This window comes from Octodon degus, unplaced genomic scaffold (assembly GCF_000260255.1).
Source record: "Octodon degus isolate 3935 unplaced genomic scaffold, OctDeg1.0 scaffold00003, whole genome shotgun sequence".
NCBI lineage: Eukaryota > Metazoa > Chordata > Mammalia > Rodentia > Octodontidae > Octodon > Octodon degus.
This window is the reverse complement of record NW_004524579.1, coordinates 9,320,915-9,333,060: the sequence shown is the minus strand read 5'-3', so window position 1 is coordinate 9,333,060 and position 12,146 is coordinate 9,320,915. Positions and strand designations below refer to the sequence as shown.

General features: G+C 36.2%; 1 protein-coding gene across 1 annotated transcript in view; it reads left to right on the top strand.

Moving 5' to 3' along the window:
* The window catches only part of Ccdc178 (coiled-coil domain containing 178), a 477,797-nt gene that overhangs the window by 20,973 nt on the left and 444,678 nt on the right, over nucleotides 1–12,146 (top strand). The window contains exons 2-3 of the mRNA XM_023715742.1: nucleotides 1,181–1,270; nucleotides 10,211–10,350. Of these exons, the coding sequence (XP_023571510.1) occupies nucleotides 1,181–1,270; nucleotides 10,211–10,350 (230 nt within the window). The remainder of the gene's footprint in view (nucleotides 1–1,180; nucleotides 1,271–10,210; nucleotides 10,351–12,146) is intronic.

Below are 12,146 nucleotides of genomic sequence, written 5' to 3'. Positions count from 1 at the left end.
AAATAATATATTTTACTTAATAAATTATATACGTGAAACATTAAAATCTTAGATTTACAATGTTATGCATTTTTGTCTTCTCTTGAGGCTCATAATGGAGTTACACGGCATTCACCATGCTTTCTCTGACTTTCTTTCTTCTATGTATTTTGAGATTCCCTAGTGTATTCTAAGAACTTGTTCTTTTTTCCCATTAATCAGCATTAAAGCATTGCATGATTTTAAACATTTTTAAAAAACAAGTTCTCTAGTGTTTGGCATTTATTTGTTAAATGAAGTTATGCTTCATTTCCCCTCTTTTGGATAAGACTTACAGTACTATCTTGCGCTGTATTTTCTGTGTTTCTGTGGATCTATACTTTCATGTCTTTTGGATGAAAATTCAGGAGTATTGCTGCCTGGTAAAGTAGATACATGTAATTTTCAGCTGTTAAAAACATTCTTACACTTGAGAAATTTGAAATACTTCAGAGACTGTGAGATAATATATGAAATTCTCTTTTGCTATCCTCTGTCTTTCCAAAGGTGACCTGTCCTAAGAGTTTCTTGCTCTCAAAATTTTATACACACCTACATATTTCTGTCACATAGACGCTCTCTTTAGAAAACCAAAAGAGATGAAGAAGTTGCGTGCAAATCACTAGCTTGCCATTTTTGCTTAATATTTTAGCTTGAAATACTGCCTGGTTCAGCATATAATGATTTGTTGCTTTACTTTTAGTAGTTTCATACTACTTAGAATACCTTTTTGTGGGTTTAAAAACAGAGAAACATACAAAAGGCATTTTACTGTTGGCTTGGTTAATATTTCTAGGACAGTGTGTTTTTTTTTTAAAGACGGTAGTTTCTCAACAAAGATTTTTACACATTTTGTTGTAATTTTTTAAAAAATATATTTAATATAGGGTCTACAGGTCTTATTATGTGGGTCAGACTCATAGGAATCCTCTTGTTTTCAGCTTCCCATGCTGGGATTATAAGCGTGGGCCACCAGGCCCAGTCTCAATCACTGGCTCAGTGTGCCCCCGGGGGGCAGGGCTGGTGCGGCAGGCCAGGGATCAAAGCTCGATCCCTGAGTCTACCTAAGCAGGCACTTTAATCCACTGTGTAATTTTAAATATCTGCATTAAATATACTCTGAAATATTATTTATTTATTTATTTATTTATTTATTTTTTAGATAATGCTGTGTCACAAGCTTTGGTCCTGGTTGGTGCCCCTACAGAAGCGGTTGAAATTTTTCATGAAAATAAAATGACAAATACTGAAGGTGAGGACTGAATGAAAATCACATGAGACACTATGAACACTATCCTTGTACTCACTAGTTTGTAATACTGATGCTGTATTTTATGAATGATACATATCACTGTTAGAGCAGGAAATCTATGTATCATAATATAATATTGTAATATATGCATAATATATTCTTAATATCCAGTCTGAGTTTGTAAGATTTGTATAATTTCACAAATGAATGATGCTGTAAAGCATTTTTAATACCTGTGTTCTACCTGGCAGCTGCTTCAATAGATAGATCTTTTCTCACTCCCTAGGGATATGTCTCTTGGAAAAAGAAAGGATATTTGGGAGCTGTTAATCCCAAAGGAAGACATTGTTTAGTCAAAGTCTGTAACTGTTACCTCTGAAAATGTTTCTAACATTGTATGTGGACAGAGGTAGAAAAAAACAGTAAACAGATCTTTCTTTTGTAGGTTTTCACACTAGTTTCTTCTCAGATCAACCTGGTGGAGACTTCTTATATTTATAAAAATGTTAATTATGATTTTAGGGAATTTCAGCTCTTTCATTTTGTTTAACAGAATAGCATTTGAATGAGTAACAGTTATGACTCTTTTATCTATTCCTTTCCAAAAGACATCTTGAATAGAATTTTATCATCTTCATTTAGAAATCATTTTCCTTAGTTAATTTTGGACAAAGGGCTAGGGAGATAGCCCAGTGGTCGAAGCACCTGCTGAGCAAGCGCAAGGACTGAGGTTTGATTCCCGGCACCACATGCCCTGCCCACCCCTGAACCCTGGGTGTGCTGTGCCAGCCACTGAAACCGAGCATTGTGGTGCACTCCTGTAATCCCAGTGCTGGGGAGGCTGAGGCAGGAGGATCACTATGAGTCTGAACTGCTTAGGGAGATCCTGTCACAAATAAATAAATAAAAGCTTAAAAACTTGGATAGAATTTTAAAATACGAAATGAATGATGTATGAAACAATTGATTCCTGACACTGGAAAAATCCATGTGCTAGAAGAATATAGAGATTTCTATGTAAAGACTCTTACAAGAAATACAAAAAACAGAACAAAGAAAATATAAATATGTGTAATGACTTGCACAATTCATCAGAAAACAATTGTTTAAAAAAGTACAAAGAGAATGACACTAAGTAGCATATGCCAAGTGAATGCTATAGATAAGAAATATCTTCAGTGTTTTGAGAAAGACCTATTTGAATAGTCTCCAAGATTATTAAGATAGATATTAACGGTGAGAAGACATTGAACTGAAACAGAGAGGACACATTTGTATATTAAAAAATGAAGGGATTGATTTACGTAAGCAGAACTACATGCGTCGAATAATAATGGGAAAGAAGTAACTGGATATATGGTAAAGACAGACGATTGTGGTGGTTGCATAGACAGGAATTGCAGACATGGAGCTAGTTGATCAGTATAAATCTAGAAATCATTAAAGTAGAGCCCAGGAGCATTTGTTATTTGGGGGTCAAGAATGTGAACTTTCCATTTTCTTTCTCGGTTCTTCATCCTAAATATATTTGATAGTAATGCTGCATGAACAAAGGCTTTGGTTTCAGAATCTGAGCAAGTCTTGCAAAATGTTTTGGCTACCAAAGAAAATGCAGGAAATGATTGTTTTATTATTATGGTTCAGACTTCTGTTATGCAAGCAACTGGTCCAGGAAGGATCAGTGTTTATGAGGGGCATTAGAAAATATTACAAGGACATGATAGAGATTAGACAGCAATATTAATTGCAAAGGGATTAATATTTGGTGTCTAGGGGCTGGGGAGATGGCTCAGTGGAATAAGCACTTCCCTGGCAAGCACAAGGGCCTGAGTTCAATCACCAGTAAAAAAAAAAAAAAAAAAAAAAAAAAATTTGGTGTCTCAATAGTCCCTACAGGAATAGAGTAGTAGATTCAAAGGGATTTAGCTGTTGGAGACTTTCTTATTTCTTTTATCTCTTCCTTCCTTCCTTCCTTCCTTCCTTCCTTCCTTCCTTCCTTCCTTCTTTCTTTCTTTCTTTGGTGCAGGGTCTCATTATGCAGTTTAGATTCATAGTGATCTTCTTGTCTCAGTCTCCTGAGCTCTGGGATTACAGGAGTGCATTCCCATGCCCAGTTTTGGGTCTGCTTGGCGTGCCCAGGCTTCCTGAGCTGGCATGGGATGTGGTACCAAGGATCAAGCCTGAGTCCCTGTGCTTGCCAGGCAGGCACTTAGACCACCGAATTATCTTCCCAGTCCTATTTTATAGATACTGGATTTGTACGTAAACTGAACCTTTCAAGATGACCTCTGACATTCTGACCTTGACCAAATCCAAATGTTTGAAGCCAAATAGATTGGGGGCAATAATCAGTATAAGCACAAGTTTCATCTTGCAGCATCTTAACCATCTTGTTATCTTTGTCAATCAAAGTTTTTTGTCTCTTCTGCAAACCAGGCATGGTCCTCACCTTGCACTCCCCCTAGACACCCCACTCCCTTTTACTCTAGCCCTGTGTATGACTATGCAAATGTTTCTTTTTCTCTGTAACTTGTGTTGCGTTGCCATCTTGGCTTACTGCTGTGAATGTACTTGTTTCGTTTTCTACAGCATATTAACTTTTCAATGGGTACATTCTATCAACAAAATACAAGAAGGAACACACAAAATTTACCTGCCTAAAACTTGAGAGCATCAGATCTCCTACATTCTGGTTTTAACTGAAATCTTTTCTCCATTCCTGCACAAGATCTTGCAAGCTCAGCTTCCCCTTTCCTATGACCAGGGCCTTTGGGGGCTAGGAGATCATTTCTTAAGTTTAGTTGTCAGTTTCTTAAATTATTAATTTGTTTGGTTGCCATGTTTGCAAAGACTATGACGATAAGTAGATAAAGCAGTTAGAGACAGTTATTAAACAAATAGCATATTTCAAGGAAGGGTTCTCTTCTCCCAGAATGTAGGAGATCTGATGCTTTCAAGTTTCAGGGAGGTAAATTTTGTGTGTTCCTTTTTGTGTTTTGTTGATAGAATGTACTCATTGAAAAGTTGATATGTTGTAGAAAAGGAAACAAGTACATCTACATCCGAAGAAGGGTTCTCTGTACCACAGTTGAAAATAGAGTTAAAAGAGAAGGAGGAGGGTGATAAATAAAAGCCCATCAAATTTTGTCACTGGAGTAAGGGTGGTGATCTTTTCACAAAAGTAAATTATTAAGGTAAAATTGAAATACGATCAAATCCACTCTTTTTCAGTGTACAGTTGAACACACATATCCGTTTGGCCATGACTTCAAATACAATATGGAAATTGCTTCCCTTCCAGGGAATCCTTCAGACCCTTTTGTAGTCAGTTTCACTTCACCCTCTCCCAATAAACACTGATGGATTTTAGATTTTCGTGCTTAAATTTCAAATAAGTGAAATTGTTCTATTTGTAGTCTTGTGTTCAGTTTCTTTCAAAGACTCAGGAAAATGTGAACTATATCGATACTCTATATATCTTATCAAGTTGTTCACTTTTATTTTACAATACTAGTCTCTTGTATGAATTCTGCACAACTATGTTTATTTAGCAATTGATAGATACGTGTAATTTTCACATTTTGGGCTACAATGAATAAAGCTAATGTGAACAATGACACAGAAGTGATTTTGTGAACATATTTTTACTTATTATTTATTTACTATCACTAAATACATGGGATTAGGTTGCTGAGTAATATGATAAGTGTATACTTCACTTTTATAAGGTGCTGTCAAACCGATTTCCAGAGTATATCATCATTCTGCAACTCCAAAAGTGACATGTGAGCTCTAGTTGTTCTCCATTCCCACCAGTACTGGAGTGTGCCCGCCTTTTAAACTTTAGACATTCTGGCAGCATGTCAAGCAATACTGAACATTAATTAAATTTTCACTTTTCTGATGACCAAGGATGCTGAGCATTTTATCACGTGCTTAGCAGTCACTTGTCTATTGTGAAGAGTCCATGTCTTATGCTTTTCTCCTGAATAGTAAGTTGTAAATTCTCTCTGCATTCTGAATACAAGTCTTTCCTTGTGTGATTTTATAAATTAGATGTCAGAATGCACTCCACATGGACTTCAGGGGTCCTTTTGCTCATGACTTTTCTGTTCCAGTTTCCTCCCAGAGGATTCTAGATATTTCCACTGCCCACAAGACTAATTGCTGCTCCAATCAAGACGGCCACATTCTCTTGTGCTCCTAGCTCTCTATACCACAGTGGGAAAGCGTCCCTTGGCACAGGCTTCAGTGACTCTGGGACTCAACCTCATGAATTTCCATGTTTTCAGAAATCTAAGCTTTGCTCCGTTTGTTTTGTAATGTCGGCATAAAGTTTTCTCATATTTCCAGTCCGGATTTAGAGTTGTTTATGATGGAGGTCATATTCTGTATCAGTTACTCTTTTATTGTTGGTTGTGGAAATACTGCATAGTGGGTTTTAGGAATGAAGTTTCCAAAAGTTGGAGAGAACAGAAGACAGATTAAAATATATTTTTAATAGTCTTTATTTTGCAGGGGAGGTGTTTACTGGGTCTTGAACTCAAGACCTTGTGTTTGCTAGACAGACACTTATGCTGTTGAGCTATCTCCCTGGCCTAATATAATATATTTTTAAATATAAGTATTTATCTATTCATTTACTTAGCAATTGTTTAAAGGTATTAAGTATAGTTGGAATCTCTAAAGAATTAAAACATAAAAAAGAAGACGCACAGGAAAACAGGTAATTGTGATGCAGTAAACAGGAATGTGATCAATTGTAATGAAGAAAACCTGAATGTGCTGAAGATCCACTCAGTGTTTAAAAATTCAAGAATTTCCTTTAGAGAAGAAGCGATGTAAGATGAACCTGAACACTAGTATAGCAATTATAATTTGAAGAAGGAAGCAAGACATGAAAATATTGCAGCTGCTGGTACAGACTGCTAAAATATGCTAGAAGTGACAGAATTTCAATGTAGAATAATGGCTACATGAAGTGGTCAGGCAGAGTATTTGGAAGATCGGTGACTGCTTGAGGGAAGCGAGGGTAAATGCTTCAAAATTTCAGTTCCTTGAAGACACTGAAGAGACTGGCACTACATAAACATTGAACAAAGACTTCTGTACATGGGAAGAGATTAGTATAGAAAAGAACCTTAGGGACCTTGAAGTCTTGAGAGCATTCTTTACATTCAGTGATTATTCTCTCCAATAATGTAGTCCAAAAGTTATAGAATTGTAATGTCTGTGAAAGGCACTTTTTCTCCATTTCCCCTTAAATAAGAACTAAAGGGAGGTTTGTTTCTTCCATTAAAAAAATTTGAAGATATTTCCTGTTCATCACAAGAGGCCTTGCAGAGGACAGAAATTATTTCTAAACTCAAGCACAAATGTATTGTGTGCTTTAAGGAGAAAAGCAAGGTGTAAAAGCACAATAAGATGAGAAAGGATTTATAGTCAGTTTTTCCTTAGGATGTTGAATTGAGCTAAAAACATTCTAGAATTATTGATGTGATGTATAGAAAGGAAACACACCTTAAAAGCAGAAAGAAAGGAAGAACTAGAGTGATAAAATGTTGAATTATTGGGTCTGGATAAATTGATTACGCAAGTACCAAACTCACAGAATTTGTAGAGTTGACATCTTCTAAATGCAGCATTTCTGCTTCATTTGCCAACACCATCGGCCCATCCATAGCTGTCTTCAAGTGGAAGTTGCACGGTGCTGGCTCAACAAGCCTGATTTTTGGCGTATACATGGGGAAAAGATTCTTACCTTTATGCTTTGATTCTGGCCAAGAAGACCTGGAGTTGAGAGATGAAACACGAGAGTTTAGTTAAAGAGATGAGCATTCTGCTTCAGCTACATTTGTACATATGCACCGAACCCTTTGTGCACAGGTTGCAAGAGGAGGTAACCCATCAATGTTTGACTAAAAACATTAATTGATCATGTCACAGAATATTAGGTGAAGCAGATCTTCATACCACCCTACCAACTCGTTCATTTAATGACAAATCTAAGGTTTAGGTCCCAGTGTTATGTAAGAAGTATGGCTAGTTTTCAGTGAAGTAAAAGAAAAATGAACATGGATACCTAGGTCAATAATATTTGATTATATCATACTCTTTCTTAAGCTGTAAGCTATGGCTTATAAATCTAGATGCCCCTTCAAAGCTTCATAGGTTCAGAGGTGAGGCTTTTTTAAGGTGTCTGGGTCTAGGGTATGCGAATGTGGATTAAGGGTGTGTGGTACCAAATGAGTCCACTGATGGGGTTAGCATAGTTCTGACTGTGGATAACTGCAAGGCCTGTTCAGGGTGTGGCTCGCACCACCCAAAAGACTTGCAGCTTGGATGGGATAAAGTCACAGAAGGAAGGCTTGGAGATGCTGCCCCTTGGGTGCCATGCGTGCACTCCTGAGCCTCTGCGATGCTCTCCTGCCATGGAGCCAGCTGACTGTGGAGCTAAACCCCTAGGAACTGTGAGCTAAAAGAAGCGTTTCCTCCTTTAAATTGTGGGTCTAGTGTATTTTTGTCTCAGCAGCAAGAAAGTAACTAAGCCACTGTGTAAAATGAAAAAAAAAAATTGTACCATGCCCACAGTAGACCATAAACAGCAAGATGAACTCCTGAATGATGGTTTTATCTTTCTGATTACGTTATGCCTCTTAGAGGTTTTAGTAATAATTGACACAGTGTATCATTTCCCCTAGCTCATTATATGTAAAATCATAATCTATAATACCATAACATGCTGTGGCAATTACTATTCACAGGATAACACAGAGAGTGGCACAGTCTAGAAAAATAGAAAATGTTTGCTATCCCTGCTTACCCTATATTTAATGAGGCAAAACAAGTGTTTTGATCATAACACCAGCTGTCCTCTTGTTAAATCTATATCAAAACCTTATTTCCCAAGGGAAAGCAAAAAAAAGTTCTTATTAAGATAATTTTTTTGTTTTTACTTTGTATTTTAGAGAAGGGTCTATAGGGTGTGCAGGGTCTCACTACTAGAGTGGACTTGTAGTGATCTGCCTGTTTACAGTCTCCCAAGAGCTGGGATTACAGGTGCATGCCACTATGCCTAGTCTCAGTGTACCCCAGGGGTGGGGCCAGAATGGCAGGCCCAAGGATTGAACCCCCCACCCCAGCTCCTGATTGCAGGCACTTCAATCCACTGAGCTATTTGGCCAGCCCTCTTTTTAAGATAATTTGAATAGGCGATCCGTACGTAGTTTTTATCACCGTGTTCTTTGGCTGTTTGGTTATTAAGGAGCCAAATATGAGTAGATTTTATTCATATAAATCTATACTTATATTTCCTATGTGTATCTTTGAGCTGCAAAGGAAAGATGGAATACAGCACACAAATGCATAGTCGTTGCAAGAGTAATGACTTTCAGGTATGGCCAAATTCCTGGTATGGCCAAATCAAACTAAAATATGTTGTCATATCAGTATTGATAAAAGGAAGGAACATTTAAAAATAAAAAATAGTAAGTGTTATGTGAAACATTTGAGATGCCCTCAAATTATATTTTGTGCTGTTTCTCTTTAGCTTGCTAAATTTTTAACACACAAAAAGAGTTCTTAGAGTATAGCTTACCTTTCACTAACCAGGGAGATGCCATTCAGATTCAGCCCTCCAACCTACCAGCAGTGTGGTAGGTTGGATAAGTTATATAATTTCTCTAAACCTTAATTTATTCATCTATGAAATTGAGACCATAATCCTGTTTCGTAAGGTTGTTGTGAGAATTTAATAAAATGTGACATTAAAAGTACTTAGCCTCATATCTGGCACGTATTTTTAGCCTCAAAACCTGACAGCCAGCCTAAGTTGTAAAAATGTTAGCTTCAGTTAGCAGTATAGATGCACATTTATTCATACCACAGTCCAAGACATGGGGCAGCATAACAGAATTATTTGTACAGGAAACAGATTTGTCATTTTAATAGAGACTGTAATTCTAGAAGAGGATATTACAAGGCTTCATTTAAGATATTTGAATGATGCAGTTTAAACCAAGATATTGAGGCATTTACTGTCCCTCTGGGGAGACACTGAAGCAGAATTCAGCAATGTTACTTCTCAATGTTACTTCAGCTCCCCAAGGTCAACTGAAATGACGCTCTGTTCTAAGTGAGACACAGGGCGCATTTTTAAGATCAGCAATTGTAACTATAATCCAGCTCGCTAGGGTTCTCAGAGTAATAAGCGCTGCAAGTATGCACTTGGTGGCGTTCATGGACAACTTTGCTGGGCCTTGGCAACCTTCAGTTGACTCGGGACATGCTGAGATTAGAATCACTGAGGCACATCAGACGGAGTGGATTTTATGATGAGTGCGGCTTGGGTGCTGTAGTAAGAGCATCAATCACTCTTCGCAGGAGACTCCAATTTTCAAAAATGGAAGGTAGAAAATGAGGTTATTACGAGGATGAAGGAGACCTGATTTTATTTTATTTTTTTTCAGCAAAAGAACCTTGTGCCGGATTTAGCACAGAACTTTCTCAATGCATGAGTAATTGGATACTATTTAATTAGGAAATGTGGCATCGTTTTGAAGGGCATATTTAAAGTACTTTTCAGAGTTAACTTTAGGTGATTCAGGATCCATTTAAAAAGCGGCATTAACCGTCTTTCCATCGTTTTTCTTTTGTTGATGTCTATTTATAATATGGAGCACATTAAATCCTTAATCTGCTTGAACAGTCAGTTGGGCTCCTTAGGCCCCTGTTTATTTATCACTTTATTAACTCATCATTTTTTTCTTCTTTTAGCTTATTTGAAAGTTTATTCTATATGTTTTGACATATTTCTTGATCATTTGTCAAAGAAATTTTGAGTATTATTACTGTTGCTGAAGAACACTTTGTGCATATCCTGAACATCAAGATGTATTACTTTGGCTATAACTATTAATTCCTCTGTCTGCTTCCATTTAGAGGTTAATAAAGGTCTTTACTTTAACTATCCATGTCGAAGACAGAGCTGCGCTGTCGTTAACATCCCAGCGCCATGTGTCAATAAAATGATTTCACACATTGAAGATGTGGAGTCAAAAATACAGGAGCATTTGAAACAGGTGAGCTATTTAAATGGTTAACATTAAAATATTCGCTAGAATATGTGGGTTTGTTTTTAAAAACCATAGGGAATTTTTTTTGTTTTAAAAATGGTAATTAGAATAATGTTTAGAATTTTTACCAAGATGTATAATTTTCTAGTCTGGACATGTTTTTGATAGTCTCACACCAAAAGGGTGAAATGATCTTATTAAATACATTTTTTCCTTAGCTGCTTTGTCCTTATCCAGAGGCAATCATGCTAGTAGTAATTTTCATAAGGCAACTTGACTGGTAAATTAAATAATATTTACATTTTGGAGGGAATGCTAAACTGATTAAATGATTAGATGAGTAAATTGGAGTACAAAGGACAGTGTGAATTTTTTAATGAGTTGGTTTGTTCTTAAGAAATACTCATAGTTCCTTGAAGAGAACATAATGTCTCTGTACCTTTATAACCTGTTCAAATTTAACCTTATTGCTCTGTGGGGAGCTCAAACTTTTTTTCTTAACTTTCCTTATTTTCAGAGGATGAATTAGGAAAGATACAAAATTAAAAAAAAAACTTCTCTAATTTATGAAGATTATATCTCTGCAACTAGTACAAATTTGGATTGCCCAAACAGAGGCATAAGTTTGTCAGGGCCTTAAACTATTTCTTCTTTGTCTCTTTTTCTTTTCCTTTCTTTCTTTCTTTCCCTCTTTCTTTCTTTCTTTCTTTCTTTCTTTCTTTCTTTCTTTCTTTCTTTCTTTCTTTCTTTCTTTCTTTCTTTCTTTCTTTTTGCTCCTGTTACTGGATCTGGCTCAGAGAATGTCCTGCTGAGTGATTCATCATTATTAGAGTAGGATGTCATCTCCTTTGGGAGGAGTTAGTGCAGCCACTAGGATCATATGCTTTAGAGCAGCATGTTCTCTGACTTTAGATGGGAATGGAGAGGAAAGGACAGTTCATTAAGGCAAGTGCTGGGAAATGATGCCTACTCAGTATATACCAGCAACCATTATTTCCACGTTATTGAATACTGTTCATTATGTTTTTTCCATATTTCTCCAAATCAGAATACTCCTTCAGAAAATGCTTTGTATGCCACAAGATTGATGGTTTTCTAAAATATTCAAGAATATTTTAAGAAAAAAGAAAATAATGAATACTCATTGATACAATATCCTGTAAACTTTATATCTGTTGCAGTTAACAATTATCCATTTCTTAAAATGATGAAAATAGATATGTGGATATTTTACAAAACAATTGAAATAGTAGATACTGTTTATCAAAATCCTGATACAAGGTGATGCCATGTTTTACTAAGTTTTTCTTTTATAACTCATAAAATTACTATTGATTGTCATTGGTGTTTCTAATTAGTAGAGAAAATTCAGTTCAAAATAATTTAGTATCACATTCAGTTCACAAGATTCAATGAATGGCCAAGCACTGAGTTTAAAATCTCATGTCCTTCTCCCAATCCCAATTGGAGCTCTGAATGCTTGACCAGCTGCTAAACTTCAAGGATAATGACCAACTAGAAGATCAATTTAGACAAAACAATTTACAAAATAAGCTATTCTGCAGCTTACCTTCAGGAAAATTTAAAACTAGGTCTTTCATGTGTAAACAATTTTTGTTTTTTTCTTTTTAATTAACTCACTCTTTTATTGGTTGTGCACATTAGTGGGTTTGTTTGGGCATATTTGCATATGCACACAGCATACTTATATTTGTTCCTCTATCAACCCTAAATTACTCTTCTCTACTCAACTGGCTTCACAGTTTTGAGGAAGTTTCAGTGTTTCTAATAGCTATATATAT